Below are 18,719 nucleotides of genomic sequence, written 5' to 3'. Positions count from 1 at the left end.
TTCTTATTTAACTTGCCATAATAATTTCGAATACTACATAAAAATAAAAACATTTCATGTATTATTAATATATTTCTTATGTTAATATAAATTTGATCAGAATATTTTTGTGAATTATTATATACTAAAGTAATTAAAAAAAATTATATATAATCATAAAGTCCATTTTATTTTATTATAAATTTTTTATATTAGTTTATATAAAAATACATCAAACTATAGTAATATGTTAAGTAAAAGGAACCTTACAACAAAAAGTAAAGAATAATATCAAAAAATATAAACACTAATTATTATTTTATATATACAAAAAAAAGAAATGTATAAATTATATATATAGATATTTTCATGATATTATTCTTATTATTTAACTTCATTTATAATTATTCTATAACGGAATTTTGTAAAACAAATTTATCATTGTACATAATATTTGATTATTAAATTTTCTCTTTACGATATCAATCAATGATTTTTTTTATCACATTTTATAATAAGTACATTATTTATAATTACTTAGAATATAAATTATAAAACACTATTTGTACTTTTTTATAGTTTTAGAAATATATTTATAATAAAATTTGTTAAATCTTCATATTTTTTTACTTAATATCTAATATTTATCAATATATTCTAATCTATTTATTGATAAAATTTTATTGTTAATTTTATCATATGTAAAATATGTGTCATTTTGTATTATTAATTTAAGGAAAACATATTTAATTTACGTTTACGTTATATAGTTTATAATATCATACAAAATTTTTATGTTTATTTATTTTCTTGTTTAAGTATTTTTTTATTTCTTTATAACATTACTATTAGAATACTTTATAACTTTCACACTTTAGTTCTATGATATTTATAAATATGTTTTTATCCTTTTAATTTGAACTTTTTCTTTTTCCTTCTTTTATTTTGTTCTTATAAAATAACATTACTTATAAATTATAATTTATTATATTTTAAATACTCATATTCTAATTCACTTCGTTATATGGGTTATACTAACACAAGGTAACTTAAATAAGAGAACAAGTCCTAATTACTAAATATCTTTTAAGATATCTACCAAAACTGCTTGATGTAGAAGCTTATGATGATTTGCTTATATTTTTACATGAATAATTCTTTATTTTTCTCTTTTTTGTACGTTTTTGTAACTATGAATATAATATAGTAAACTAATATAAAAATGCATAATATGAAAAAAATATAATATAGTTTTACTTTATAATTATAAATTTTTAAGGAAATTTAATTATATACAGCATTATAAAATATTTATATATTAATACGTAATTTGTTTATACTTTGTAAAAAAGGAGAAAAACGACAATTACTACTAGAATGTGAGCAACTGATATACCTAGAGAGAATGAAATAGATATAGACATATTAAACTTACTTAAGTATTAATGTTATCATCAACAATGCGCAAACGTTTTTTAACTTTTTATAAATCTTCTGTATAATTCAACTTTAATTTATTAGATCCTCTTTTGTGGGCCTCTGCTACTGTTAATATTGGGCTTCGTAACGGAAACGGGGAATTTGGTAAAACTTCTAACGCAACAAATTTTGAAAAACTATAACAATCTTTCTATCTAATAAAGAAAAAGGAACACTCAGCTACTCCTTTTCTTTCAGATTTTTAAACATTACTTTCCTTATCCGAGAAATTACTTCCAGCATTTACTTTTTCTTATATATCACTGAACACTAGCACTTTATGCGCAAATTCAGTAACACCTAATTCAGGCTTCATTTCAATATTTTCTCATTTAATCATTTTTTTTAGAAACTTCTGGTGTTATTGGTATGCTCCTATATGACTATACTTACTTACCATAAGGACTACCCCCTCTGATTGTATCCAATTGAGTTAAAAGTAATGATTTCTTCTGGTTGAAAATTCTCGCTTTCACTCTTTACACCCCGGAGTTATGTGTAACAGAATTTTTTGAGAATTTGAAATCTTGCTTTTCTCAAAATAAAATTTATTTATTAAATAATTGTGATTATAGTCTTCTTCACAATTAAAATAACCTTTGCAAATATCCTTCCAAAATTAATTACAACAATTCATTCTGTGCATGTTATATAGTGATTTAATTGAATTAAGGTATTTACAATATCCTCAATACATTAAACCATCAGAACTACTAGAATAAGTATCAGTAGTACTGTGGTTTGTGATATAATCATACAAACTCGTTTATTCCTTCCATTCTTTCAAATGTACACTTGAATTGCACTGAATTTGACATTAACTCTTCCTTTCATTTCTAATATTTTCATATGTTTTAAATGACGTTAACTCTCTTTTAAGGCCATTACGAAATTAAGAAAAAAATACGAAATGTATAAATACTTAAATAATTTCAATAAATAAAAAGTCATTGTTCTTCTAAAGAAACGAATCATTAAAATAAAAATATTTCAATATTTTCGTTTATTATAAACCCAATACGTGCCCATATGAACTTCCTTATAGATTCTATTTTATTATAGCATATCTGTGTTCAATAATATAACGTTTTTAATTAATATATCTTTCTAAATATAAAAAACAAGAGCCCATGATCTTTTATTATGTTATGTATAATTTTACATTTATCTTAAAAATTAAATTGATATTCATTAGTAGGAACATGTTTTTAAATATACGTGATTATTATATTTGAAATTATCATTTATGTCATAAAAAACTCAAGCATTTAATTTTGAAAAAAATATAAAAATAATTAGGTTAGTAATGCTTTAGTAAATTATAATAAATTATTATTTTGTAAAATATTCATATATATCAATATTATATGATCTTGCGGTAATATATAATAAAGCAGTTAATATCAAGGTTATATAAACATAAATACTAATTTTTATTACAATATATTCATAAGAATTTTAACTTACATATCAAAGAAATTATTATCCACTTGTATATTTTTTTTCAAAATAATAATATTTTTTATGAACGTAGATCATATTTCAGGATGAAAATTATGATATACTAATGTATTTATCCAACTTTGAGAGTTATTCTAGTACATAATATCCCTTTAATGTTAAAATAGTTTCTTTTACTGATATAAAAATTTTAATTAATGAAAAAAATATTATGCTTTAATAAATGTATACTTAATAAATAAATTATACTATATATAAAGTGCTTCTTAAGAATATTTTTATTAATTATATCTAAAATACCTGAAAGGATTGTTATACACTAAAATTATAAAATTACACACATCGTTTTACTTCTTTTAAATATTGGAAACTTAAAATATTACGTTGTTGTATATTTCAATTGTATTTATATAATATTATTTATTTTCACAATTTATATCAATATATATACGATTGTACCATGATATTATGAATTATTCTGAATAAAAAATTACATAAATAAAAGCTAAATAAGTTCATTTTTAAAACAAAATACAATAATTAATATATATTTTCAAAATAAAAAAATACAATTTCAGATGTAAATAAGTGCATAATCTTGATAATATATATTATATAATATAAATATATATGTAACAGTTATTTCAAAATTACCTAAATTCTTAATAATTATGAAAATATATATTAAATGATTTTTCAAATATATATAATTATATTCTTCCTCTTCCTGAATTCATTATTATTTTTAAAGGAGAATAAGTATATTTACAATCTTTATTATTCGTATTATGTATTTCCTTAAAATTTTTGTAATCTTTTTATATAGTTTATTAAAGCATCATTCATTCCAAAAACAACAATCTTAATAAGTTATCAAAATAGTTAACATTTTTCTCTATATGGTATTCGTTATATGTTTATATGAATTCAAATAATTTAAAATACTTTTCTAAGAGTGGTGACAATATAAATTGATGTCTAATTTTTTATATTAAGTAATAATATAATACACCTTCATAAGAATAAAATTTTTATAAAGCTCTATTAATAACAATTATCATAATAAAATGATATATAAACATTCATATTTATATTATTTACCCATTAAGTTTTAATATATATTTATTAAATAAAATAAAAAAAAATTTGAATATAAATATATAAAAATTAAAAATATATAGCAACATATATTATATTTGTTTTGTAAACTCTGAAATAAATTTTTAAATTTACATAAATGTATATTAGTAATAGTTGTTCGTCTTTTAGCTTCTGAGCTTAGAATATAATAACGCTATTAATTGAGAACACAATAAACATTCATAATTATAAAAAAAACGAAATATATTTTTATATTATAATATTAAATAAAAATATAATATTATTGAGTGAAATGTTAAAAAGATATTCATTTGCATTTAAACCATATACGTATATTAAGTTTTTATTATTTTTTTTTTTGTACAATAATATATATTTTTGCTTTCCAAAAATAAAATTGTAAATACATTTCCCCGTGTTTTTTAATTTTTTATTATATTTTTTATTTATTTCTTAAATTACCCTTTTATTTTTTAGATTTCCAAGTATAATTTTCCTTTAAAATATAGTATTATTCTAGATTAAAAATAGCCTTAAATTAATACATAATTTTTGTGCATTATTTTTATGCATCATAGAAAATAAAAAATAAGTGCATTATGTATATTAATTATAATTACTGCTTTTTAATATAATAAATAAAAAGAATATTATATTCTATGATACTAAATAATAATATGTGCAAATAAAAATAATCATATAATATTATAAATAAATCTCGACATGTTAAATACAAATTTAAGTTATATAAAAGTTTGTTAAAGAAAATTTTAGAATATGAATAATATACTATTTTTCCTATTGAAAAAATTATAAAAGAATTCATAATATACTATTCTGTTTAAATAAATACTATTGAAAACATATTCTTAAGGAGAAACATAAACAATTAATATTTTTACATAACATAAAAATTTCTTATGACAAGAAAATGATTTTGTAACATGTTATTGTTACACTTTCTACATTTTTACACAATTAAAAATTAAAAATCCATTATAAGCAAAAAATTATAATTACATAAAAAAAAAAAAACAAAAAGTAAATTATTACAATTAAAATGTTTTTTTTGAATTACTAAATCAAGTTTCGTAAAATGAAATAAATATATTTTTATTCCACTAATGTATATGTTCATATGTTTACATTCTTAATGAAAACCTCTTGTATTCCTTACAAACATTTATCATTTCAACAACAAAAATGTTACCTAATTAAAAAAAAATTTTTACGTATAAATAAGTTAAAGCATAAAAACTGATAAAGTAAACAGTAGAAAAATTGTACTATCAAATATATTATAATAAAATGTAAGTTCCATTTAATACAATTAATAGAACACTTTAATTTTTTTTACATCCTCAAAAATTCATTGGAATATTTATTTATCATGATTTTTTTTATTTTTTACTTTTACCTGTTTAACGATGATAATAATAATGTGCAAATTTATTATATCAAAATTTTTTATGTAATATATTTAAAACATAACTAAATCAACAATTACTTAATTGTAATAATTAAATAATAAATGCAGAAATACTCTGATTTCCTGGAACATCATAATTCGCATAAATCTAATAATCCCTTATATGCGGTTTCTACTAAAACTAAAATTCCATTAATAAATCTAGACTATTTTTTATATATAGCCTGAATTCCAAATCTATATTAAAGAATTATATGAAAAAAAATATAATTCGATAATGTTACTCTTACCTTATTAAAAAAATAATAGTTATAAATATTAGTAAATTAGTTATAGTAAAAGTAAACTATACATATGCATAGAACCTTAAATAATATTAGTATTTACATAATTTATTTGTGTAATTCCATAAAAGATAGGACAAATATAAAAATAAATTCTTAATGTTAATGAAATGGTTGTATAAAATACATATTTAATTTAATTAATGAAATGATAATTTATATCTTTGTAGAAATATAAAACATTTATAGAATATTACATATATTTGGGGGAAGAATAAAAAGGATTTGTACATATTACCTATTATTATGTGATTAAATTTAATTCGTTAATTAAATATTTGAATGATACAAAAAATACGAATTATATGTATTATATTTATCTATATATATTCAATAAAATTTACTATTAGTTCATTTTTTCAAAATAGAAATAATACTACAATTATGAAAAATAATAAAATTATAAATATTCATAACTTTTCATTAAACTGTAAGGATTTGGAGTTCCGAAATTAGTTAACTCTTATAAATAATCCATGCATAAAATGAACCTCACTTTATTATATATTAATAATTCCCCTTTTATGTCTTTCAAAAAAATAAAATTAAACATGCTTTATTAAATTTTTAGGGAAAATAGGAATAGCATATATCTCAAAGACATATATTACAAAATAAATATTAAGTTTTTTTTTAGTAAATATATATATATATCAGTGGAACTATATATACTCACTTTATTTTATTAAATACAATAAAAGACACATTTATTGTTAAATTAAATCTAATCTTATATTTTTTAATTATATTAAAAGATAGTAATTTTCGGCTATGACAAGATAAAAAAGAGTAAGCAAAATTTTTATTATTTTGGATATAACTAAACAAAACATTCTAATAATATTATATAAATTATACTGTTATGTTTTCATTTTATGGTACAAGAATATATTCTTCATAGAAATCTATTTAAATAAACAAATATATATTATAAGTAGTAATATATTATTAAGTTAATATAATAATTCAATATACAAATTTAAAAATGTTAAAACATTCAAATTCATAAAAAAATTGAGAACACATATTTTAATTTATGGGAATTAGAAAAGGCGTTAATATGTAATTGCTTGTATAAAGTTTCTAAAATTAACTATATATTTATTATACATATAACTAACTATATTGTAGATATTAAATCATATTGAAAGATATGTGACGTAGAAAAACATTTTTTTTATTATTCATTTCACTTTTTACTGAACTTAATTTTTTCATATTTTTTAGCTTTTTTATGGTAATAAAAAACGTACGATATAAGTGTAACACCTAATATTAAAAAAGGAATAACATATAATACAATATTAAATAAATCTCCTAATACAACATTAGATCTACTTGCACCAGACAACCACCCAAAATATGTCTTCAAAGTGTTCTTCCAGGAACTTAAAGTCGTTTCTAAATTTAATAGCTCCAAAAATCCATTTCCTCCAAATGAACACAAAGATATATCTACTATGAGTAGAGTTAATAACAACAAAAACAATAATAAAGGTGATCCTAATCGTAATGATAATTTTTTACGCATTATTTTTTTGTAAGTCTTATCACTAATATTCTTGTTTCTTTTAAGAAAATCTACAAAATCCAGCTCTTTGAATATTTTTTTTTCAAGATGACTGTATTTTTTTGTCACAAATTTAGAATATTTATTGTTCATATCTTGTTTGTGTCCATCATAATTATTTAATGAACTTCTATATAATTCTTTCTTTTTTTCTGTGCACTCCTTTTCAGTATTAGATATATACTTATTCTTATCCATTCCATTATTTGATATATCATCTCTTAACATTGCAACTTTTGAATCCTTATCCTTTTTATATTTTGCTAGTAATCGATATATTCTGTCGTCTAATTTTATAGCAAGCGTGTACTTTTTGCCTAGGTATTTGTTAAACGTAATCTAAAAATCCAAAATTAATAATAGTTATTTAATGAATAAATAATATAATGATGAAAATGGTATTCATAAAAATATAAAATGAAAAATATAAATAACAAAAATATTCTTAAATAATTTTATCATACCACATGATTACTTAAATGCGGTATCCACATTAAAAAGATAAGTACAACAATTTTAATAAATGAGAAAATCATAATGCTTTTTTTCATGTTCTGTTCTTTAATTATTTTAAAATATTTAGTAAAAGATTCGTAAGAAGTTATACTATAACCTCTTAAAGGAAAAGGATATTATAGTAGTTATTTAATTCTATTTTTTTTTTTTTTTTTCTATCTACTTAATAAAATTTATATAATTGTAGAGTATTTTATAACATCGATATACAAAAAAAAATATTATAAAGGTATTATATAATTTTTAACTTTATAGTGTTTATTAAAAAAAAATAACTTTCATCTAAATTAAATAATTTTAATTTATATAAAAATATTCAAAATATATATTTTAATTATTTAGCAGAGTAGTTTAACTAAATAATGTTTATTATTAATTTCATTCAGAATATATTATGAAAAAAGAGTATTTCCATATTATAAGGAAATACGGAATTTATATACCATATAGATCGTATAGTATACATATAAAATACATTATTTCATACTCCAAAGCTATAAGTAATGTTATGAATATCTTGTCATTAAAAATTATAATTTTATTAACATGATATTTTGAAAGAAATTATTTGTAAAAAAATATTAATTATAACAACACAAAAACAGTAATAATAAATGAGGATAACTATATTTTACATAATATTTTGTAATATGTTAATATATCAGCATAATATATATATGCATAAAGGAAATACGATCTTTTATATTCTAGACCATGCTTAAAGAATCGAGTATATATGGAAATACCTAATTTCTGAAAAAATATATAAAGTTAAATAAGTTCTAATTTTCCTGTTTTTTCGAAAAATTTTGAAAGTTATAGATTTAATTAAAATAAATATATATCATTATTTCTAAGTGAAAACTATTTATATCTAACTACTTAATTATTTTTAATTAATTCTAAACATTTAGAAAGAATATTAATATAATCAAAAAAAAAAAAAAAAAAAAAAAAGGAGATTAAAGATATAATAAGCATTAATATAGTACAAATAATTTAATTAATTTGGAAACATATATGAAATAAATTTACAAATAATATACAGAATAAAAATGATTTGTAACAAATCATTAAGAATAACAATATAATTTACTAAAAAGTATAGTTTAATAATTTTTCTATGTATGATTTTCAAATAAATTTATTATTTTGTTTTTATTCATTTTAAAATACGCAATGCTTGTAATGTATTTTAACAGTAAATCATAATAAATCTATATAAATATATAAAAAAATAACATTTTATTAAAAATACTTTTAATGGAAAAAACGTATTTTACCCCAATTGTTTATTTTCTCAAGAGCTAAAGTGTATATGAGAATTATAAAAATATCATATTCATAAATATTTATTGTAATAATCTAATATATAATTTCAAATTATTCTTATTAAAAAGTCTTAGCCTGCAAGTTAATAAGTTGAAAATTGAAATAGAGAAAAAATTTCCTAAATTTAAAACGCCATTTTTAAATTATAAAAATTATAGTTAATATATATTTATTCCTTTAATGTATATATTATTATCGTAACAACACTTATTAATTCTTTTATTTAGTCTCTTTTAGGTTTTTCGCAAATTTTATTGTCCCATTTTTTTAATATCATTTAATGTTTCTTTACATAATATAATTTTACCGATTTTAAAAATATATAATAATCCAAGTATATATCGTATAAAATAATTTTCGAAAAATAAGGATATTACATAATGATATCCTTCCAAGCAATTATTTAAAAATAGTATTTTTCTGTTCAAGAAATATTGGTGATTTTTAAGCTTTTTTCTGGGTCTTCTTGGAAAATATATCTTTATTTTTCACATTTATTTATACCTCTCTTATGTTAGAAAATAATGAACTAATATTTTAATTTACTTGTAAAATTTTTATTTTTCTCCTTATTAAGTATATTTATCATGGATAAATTGTTCTGTTATATATATATTGCTCAGTAAAGTTAGCGTAATTTTCGTATTATGTATTTTTCACATTTAATAAATAATATAATTAATATTTAATTCATACAAATAAAATAAGTTAAATATATAATAACATGAAATTTAATTATATTATTTACATTCCTGTGCAAGATATATAATACAATATCTACAAAAAACATGATATCTTTTTTGAATGTTCAATAATTATAGAATTTAATCCACGGTTTATATGGTTTCATCATAATTCACATAGAGTAGCTTAAGTTTTTTCTTTTATACAAAATAAAAATATTTGTAATGTTTACTATTTTATAATTTTACATAATAATTATATGTTCTACTAGGTCTAATAAAATTTAATAGTAAAAATAATAAATACACTCTTAACATACAACCTAAAAATATGAACGTTTATATATTAATCATATAAATGTATGTGTGATACAAAAAATATCTAATATTTTCATTTAGGTGAAAAATTTTAAAAATTAATGAAGAATTGATAAAAATTATATTATTAAGTGCATAATTGTACCATTCTTAAAATTTCTGATTATATTAAGTGAATCTATTCAACTATAATGAATCTCGATTATTATAAAATATTCACTAGAACAGTTAAACACGCAAGCATAATCATCTTCTACTACTACCTTTTAATAATTTATCTTATAATGTCCAATGATTATATTATCATTTAATTCATTACTTTTCATATATTTTCTTTTTTATAGCACTATAAGTTATTCTAGCTAAAAAAGAGAATACCATTCCACTACCCCTGTAATCTATGAAGACAGGAAATTTTTGGAGAAATAGTGTTTTAATTATATATACATATAATTTATATTAATACTAGTTTATTTGGATTCTGTTAATGTCTTCAATAAGAAAAAATAAAAATATGTATATGGACAAAATGTTCCCATAATGATGAATGGATCTGAAATAGATCAAACATATTTGGCCGGTAGCTCGTATGATAAAAAATACATTCTATAAAATTTAATTTATATATGTTCAGTAATATGTGTATTTGTACATATAATATAAAATTTTGAACAACTTAACTGAAATGCATACTGAAAATAAAAAAATGGGTTATAACAATTTATTTTAATAATAATACTACATATGCAATAGTAAATAAGTATTAATTTCATACAACTATAAAAGATTCATATATAAAGATATATGTAAAAAGTTTAACAAGGTAAAAAAAAAAAGCAATATATGAAATTAAAAGACAAATATATAAGAAAAATTATGAGTAATAAAGACACATAAATATAAAAAAAAATTAATTTTGATTAGATAACCAATATTCAAATTACGCATTAATATTAACATACTTAGCATAGATGATATTTCTAATATGAAATCCATCCATTCAATATATGTAAAGAACAAGTAGCAAAAAGTACAAATCAATAATTCATTAAACATAACATAATCAATAAATGCAATATATAAGGAGAATATTAATTAAAATTAAATAAAAAAACTTAATATTAACAGTATGTTAAATATTAATTTTGGATTAATACACATATAATAATTTTTATAGTATGATTATTAAATTATAAATAATGTTATATATTAGTGACCTCAATTATTGTATGATGAATACTTTAACAATAGTATTTTATAAAGAATAACTTATACATAGAACGATCTTATTTAATCCTATAAGATGAAATGGTACCGATTAAAACATAAAAATAATAGTACGTATTATATATTACCATAATATTCATAAATATAATTTTATCACTTTAATCGTGAAAATATATATTAAAATATATTCTCTTAATAATATGATACGACTATGTACATATCTGTGTAAATAAAAGAATATTAGTAAAATTAAGACATTATTATCATCAAAGTGAAATTTTTTATTTTATATTTTAGATAAATTATTATTTAAAACTTTTTAAACTATAAAATTATGTTAATAATTAAGAATTCTTGTTCGATAACATGAAATATAAATTTAAATACTTAAGTGCCTCTTTATAATTATATATACCACAGTTTTTTTGTTCTGTTGTTGTACATATTAAATAAGAAAAAATTATAATACGTTATTTAATAAAATGCATCATTGTAAATGTATTTACTTCTACATATTTTTTTAACTTCATGCTGAAATAATTTTTATGCATATAGCATTATTACTAGCTTATGTTATGTTAATGATTTACATAAAAATATATCTATTCTTAAGTTAAGCATTATCTTTTAAATAAAAGTCTAAATATAATATTCATAATAAAATGAAAGAAAACTTATTAATTCATATGAATTTATATTAAGCTTGTATTATATTTAAATAAATGTAATGTATAAATTGTAGTATTATACAAAAATTCTGATGATTTATTAAAAAAAAATAATAATAAAAAATACATTAACAATGAAAAAAAAATATATCAATAAATTTAGAAAATAATAAAAAAAGAAAAGAAATATTTTTAATAAAAATCCTAAAACTAAATTTATTTAGTTTTTATTCAAATGATATCGAATATTTCAGATAATCATATGTTTCTTACTCGTTACCACATATTAATCGACAAAAATATATTCATGATATATATTATATTTACATATATTTATATGATATATTCAAAAACATAAATATAAATACAATATACTTTAAAACATGATTAATTAATTGTATTTGTAATCTATTGTACATTGTTATTAAGCAATATATTTAAAAAAAAAAAAATAAATATTATATAAGGGACTAAAATAAAAAAATCAGAACGAACAAATATATTTTACATAAATAAATTAAAAAATAAAAATACATTAAGATAAAACTCTTTAAAATAACATAATTATTAAAAATAACCATAACAACGTAATTTTATACGTGAAATAATTAATTACAAATATTTATTATTAATATATATATTTTTTTAATTTTCTGACCATTCACTGCTTCGTATGTATATATTTCAAAAGTAATATTAAAATAAGAAATAATATATATAATTTACACTATAATAACCTATTTCCTTGTTTATGAGTTTAACTTGTTCTTTAATAACATTTCATATTTTACGTCTTAAGCAGTATTTTAAATAACACAAGATCTTTTTTATTTTGTACGCTAAATAAATATTTATCATTATAAAAAAGTTATTTTATTTTAGTTATATATATAAACAAACAAAAAAAGATGTAATATATTTTTAATTTACTTATTATAATATATCTATCAATTATTACAGAAAAACAATTACAAAGATTTAATATTCTTTGTTTTGTCTAATATAAAATATTATTCTTTTTAGTTTCAGTTACTATCTTATTATTCCTTATTTAGGAACTATAATTTATTTTATATTTTTTTAAACTATATTGCATAAATGATTTTACTATAATTGTTTTTTTAATATATTTTTATATTTTAAATAAGTATGCAAATCTTTTTATAATTATTTAATACTATAAATATACCTCTAATTAATTAAGCGTTCGTCAAAATGAATCAGCTAATATAAAAGTTCTAATAGGTACATACAATAGAGTAAATATAAAAAAAATTAACAAAATAATAATAGCAATATAATGGCCTATATCAACAATAAATAAAAAAAAATAAAAATAAAAATAAGGACATACTATCATTATTAATAATGTTCTGGTATATATATTATTTATTTTAATTAGAACCTAAGAGAAAAAGGAATTATTTATATTATTATAAGTAATAATATCTATATATATATATATATATATATGTGTTTCTAATAACAGAAAACAGGAAACGGTAATTAATGTTATTTTTACGGAATAAATTTTATATTACATGTTGATGTAACTTATATATGTTGTTTTGTGGTTAATATTGTGACTTTTTCCTTATATAAGGAATATTATTTTTACATAATCATATATACATAATTGCGAATTAATATTTAAATATGTTTAGGATGCATCTTCATTTGTAATATATTTACTTAAGGTAAATGAACTTATAAAGCACATAAAATAAATACTAATGTATTCTATTATTTTATAGTTCATATGTAAATTCTTACGTAAATTATAATTTTACACTTTATTTTTATTGAGAAATATAAATTTAAAATAACAATGTTGATAAATAAAATATATAAATTCATATTTTTCCTTCAGAATATTATTAATCCTACGCTAGAGTATTAACGTAAATCCATCATGGATAATTGTTTTTCTTCGGTAATAATTTTTTATTTTTTAATATTAATGAATTATTTATTTATTCTAAAACAACTGTTAACATAAATAACATAAAAATTAATTCTTGAATAATTGTTTTGAATCTAGAAATTGAATGTTCAAGGTTCTGGATTTTTCATCTACTTTTATGATCTAAAATTCCAAAAAATTATAAAAGATATAAAAAAGAAAACTGCTAACGTAAATAAGAGTAACAAAGAAGCATTTAGAAATGTATGTCGAGATTTGAGTAAATATCTAATTAATTATAAATCTCCCCCATCACATTATATTAGTTTTAAGGATAAATGGGAAGGAGCATTAAAAAAGTGGGTACAATCTCACTATGAAAATATTAATATACATAAAGAATGTCCTGTTATTCTGGAAGAAAATGAAATGAAAACTTTAGAATTAAAATATGATGAAGAAGATTTTTGTGAAAAAAGAAATACTTATCTTACTGAAATAAAACAGTTAAAACGTAGAATTTCAAAAACGTGTGATAATGATTATTTACAGAAATGTAACGAATATAAGGATTGGATTAATGAGAGGAAGGAACATTTTGACAAAAAAGTAAGCCCCATTAAAAGTTGTTACAGAAAAGAACTAATAATGGGCAAAAGAGGGAAAAAACAAGAATCATTATGCAATATACTCGCAGAAGAAACCTTTAGAATATCATCAGTATGTTTACCCACCGATCAAATTCCAACTTGCAAAAACTCACTAGAAAAAAAAAAGGAAGTTTTACAAGAAGGGGATCAAAGAACAGCTGAAAAGCCATCTAAAAATGAAGCTCCAATGGAACAAACCATTCAAACATTACAAAATGGAAAAACTAATAATTCACAGATACCTCTAACCCCAGAGAAGTTATCTCATCAGCATCGACCTCAAACTCAAGATCAGTCGGAAACGGAAGATCCAAATCCTCAAGTTAAAAGTGAAGAATCTGAAGCTATTCGAACTAATCAAGGTCCAAAAGAAGTAACAACAACAAGAGCTAATCATGATGATGCAGTATTACCAGGACCTATCGCACCAAATATTTCAGATTCTGCTATGTCACAAGAAACTCAATCTCCCGAAAATCGTGCATTAAAAGCTGAACCCTCAATTCCTTTCGCAAGTTCAGCTAGTTTTGCTGAAACCCCTAAATTTTCAGGTACCATTAATTCTACTTATTTATCCATTTGTGCAATGACAGAATTATATATATATATATATACTTTTTTCAGGTCCATTAGAAAGTTCATCTAACACATACACGTCATCTATTTTAATCAGCTTTATAGTTATTTTTATATTTTCCCTTTTTATTAAAGTAAAATAACACTTACGTAATAAAAATATGATAATCATTTTATTATCGTAATAACTTGTTTTAAAAATCCATTTTTTTCTACTGTAGTATGCTTTAATAGGTTTGTTTAAAAAAAATAAAAAGATAAAAAGAAGATCTGTGAAATTTCTGAGAATATTATATCCTTTACTTTCTTGGAAAAAAAGTGAGTTCTTAGCACATGATCATTTAGAAAACACATTATATGATAACGAAGAAACTATAAAAAGCATAAAAATAAAAGAGCATGACATGAATTATAATGTAAATGCAACGACTTCAAGAAAGGATACATACAAAACTATTATAGAAATACATATGGAAGTACTCGAAAAATACAGAAATGAAGAATGGGAACACAAAAAAGAAGAATTTTTAAAAATATTTCTAGAATTGTTCACAGAAGAGGAATATACAACATATCCTAATATAACTAATGACGAATTAATAAAGGATAATACTAAAAGTATTAATGACAGTGAAAAACAAAAAATTCTATGGAATAAATTCAAGAAAGAACATGAAAATATATCTGAAAAATTGAAAAACACAGTCTGGTTTAATAATTTAAAAAATGATTGGAAAAAAAAACAAGATAACTTAAAAAAAAAAGAATTAAAAAGGAAGCTTTCAGATAGAAATCTAACTATTCCATATTCAGAAAAAGAAAAAGATATGTGGAGAATGTGGATATCAAAAAATAGTATAATTATTAAGCAATATATTGAACAAAACTTGTTTAATTATTTAACAGATGAACTCCAGAATATATCAGATAAATATGAATATGAAGAAACTAAGGATAATTTTCTATTAATAAATATAGGAGAATTAACCAACAGAGAAGGTTATCAACAATTATATAAGTATATTAAAAAACATTTACTAAAAAAACTTTGCATCCTCGTGCTTATATTAGTATTAGAAGAATGCAAAAAAGAGCAGGACTTTGAAAATAGGGAAACCTATTTGGACAGTTCTATAGGTGCATATATGGAAAGTAAAAAATCAGATAGTAAACCAGATTCTATAGAAAACATTGGTCAGTTTAACGTAGATGTTTTGGAAAATAAAGAAAATCTGGGTTATACTGTAGATGACGGATTTAGCATAGAGATAGAAAATTGGATAAGATAAAATAATATGTATTTTAGCTCTATGGAAAAAAATGATAGTTCTAAAGAATATAACTGAATTATGCACATATACATTTTGTAAATTTATAATATACCTTCTGAATATATTATGATATTATTTTTGTGCAATCATGTAACCTATATGATATATATTTCGTAGATTTTATGACAAAATGAGAGAGAAATGAAAAAAATAATCTAAAGAAATACCTAATATAAGAAAAAAAAGCAAAAATGGAATTTGGACATTGAAATAAAAATATATAAAATACATTTAAGTTATATATAGTTTTTGTATTTCTTTATGAATATCAATAAGAACTATATATTAATACATGATTCAACAAAAATAACGAGATATATATACATATATAGAAGAAAAAAAAGATAAATTATTATTTTCCAAAAATATTAAACTTATAGGAAAAAAAGTAAGAATAAAAAAAAGCAAACATAATAATTTTGAAATAAATTTTATTAATGTACAATTATTACTTAAATTAGTATAATTCTATTTTATTCTATTACTTTTTAAAATACAGTTATATCCATATTTAGAAAAATACTTATTTATATCTTCCAAACATTCTCATTACACGAGAGTTTTATGTTTCAATAAATATAAAAAATCTGTTAATAAAAAATAAAACAAGGTACATTTAGATATATGAAACCAATGCAAGCAGATACTTGATTCATATGATTGAATATATTTTAAAAAATATATACCATGTACTTAATAAAATCGTGCTGGGCTGTTATGGGTTAAAATCTGTTCTCAGAATAATAGTGATTACTTATTATAAATTAATAACGCTTTATATTTTATACATATCAGTATTTTTTTTTTTAATTATTTATATCTTCGAAAAGTAAAAAAATCATATTTGTAGATTATGTCACATAATAAAAACTTTAATTCTTTTTAATAAAAAATATTGTAACTTAAAGATTTTCTCGCACTTTTATTAAGATATATATAATAAATTAATGAGATTATTCTAACGATTCAAAAACGATGATAATAAAATTATACTTAATAAATAATTATACACACTAACTTGTAATAAATATTCAACTTTGGAAAAAAAAATATACAAATAAAAACAAAAATTCTTGTATAATTTTTTATTATTTTAATCTTTACTTTGGGCGTCTTTAAAATTATTATAAAATTAAAGTACTTGTTGTTTATTAAATAATCTATTTATTATACAGAACTAAATTTATATATTTCAAGATTTTTTTAAAATAAAGAGAAAATAAAAATATAATAATTTTACAGAAACTATAAAGTATACATTTATTCCCATTTTTTTCTTTTCAGTTAAATATATAATTTAACTGTTATTATATTATTTTAATAAAAAATTTTCGATGAATTTCTTTTTACTCTTTAAAGAAAATTAATATATTCATCCTTTAGTTTTTTTTTTTTTTTTGGCAATTTTTTGTAATAACAGAATAATAACTTTCTTTATTATATTTAGTTAGTAAGATTTATTAGGCTTTTTTTTTTTTTTTTTATGTTATTTATTAAAATTATATATATTCATAATCTATATATAAAACAAACTAATAATAAATCTATGTGTTAAAATATAAAATTCATTTTAATATGTAATAATTATTAACTGTTACCATATACCATAAAAATAAATATATTATAATTTTTTTTTTAAATATAGTATTAATTAAAACTTATAATAAAATTATTATATTAATTTTTTAAACAAATTATTAATATAGTAATAATACTAATAATAATTATAAAAATAAATAATATTTTCTGTATTTAGTTATAATTTACACGAATGTGGAAATATAAAAGTGATCGAAATACGTATCCATCTTTGTAGTATAGTATCCTTATAATACTTAAAGCAAATATATTATAATATATTAACAATATTTTTTAAAAATATAATTATTTTTTTTTATTAATATTAACAATATACATGCTTCACAATTTCTGAATGATTTCAGTATAATACAGATATTCTCATTTTATATTTCCAGTAAAGCAAATAAAGTTGTTCAACACTTATTAGTATATGTATGATGATTTTCTAAAAGTACTTCTATGTTTTATCATATATGTTATATATGAGCCATATATTTAGTTAAAATAAAGTATACATTACAAGAATAATAGATATGTGTGAATTTTCATATATTATATATATGAAAAGGTA

General features: G+C 19.2%; 2 protein-coding genes across 2 annotated transcripts; one reads left to right on the top strand and one right to left on the bottom strand.

Moving 5' to 3' along the window:
- Nucleotides 1–6,982: 6,982 nt before the first annotated feature.
- On the bottom strand, nucleotides 6,983–7,914 carry MKS88_001754 (uncharacterized protein; the record flags this gene model as incomplete). The annotated part of the gene is made up of 2 exons (XM_067214710.1): nucleotides 6,983–7,702; nucleotides 7,828–7,914. 2 exons carry the CDS (start codon nucleotides 7,912–7,914, stop codon nucleotides 6,983–6,985), a joined length of 807 nt encoding a protein of 268 aa, XP_067074640.1.
- A 6,105-nt stretch (nucleotides 7,915–14,019) lies between these two features.
- Nucleotides 14,020–16,525, top strand: MKS88_001753 (uncharacterized protein; the record flags this gene model as incomplete). The annotated part of the gene is made up of 3 exons (XM_067214709.1): nucleotides 14,020–14,040; nucleotides 14,149–15,211; nucleotides 15,471–16,525. The coding sequence occupies 3 exons, from the start codon at nucleotides 14,020–14,022 to the stop codon at nucleotides 16,523–16,525; spliced, it is 2,139 nt and encodes a 712-aa protein (XP_067074639.1).
- Nucleotides 16,526–18,719: the final 2,194 nt, after the last annotated feature.

This window comes from Plasmodium brasilianum, chromosome 6 (assembly GCF_023973825.1).
Source record: "Plasmodium brasilianum strain Bolivian I chromosome 6, whole genome shotgun sequence".
In the NCBI taxonomy this organism is placed as follows: Eukaryota; Apicomplexa; class Aconoidasida; order Haemosporida; family Plasmodiidae; genus Plasmodium; species Plasmodium brasilianum.
Note: the sequence above shows the minus strand (reverse complement) of the source record. Positions and strands in the feature narration are given on the sequence as shown.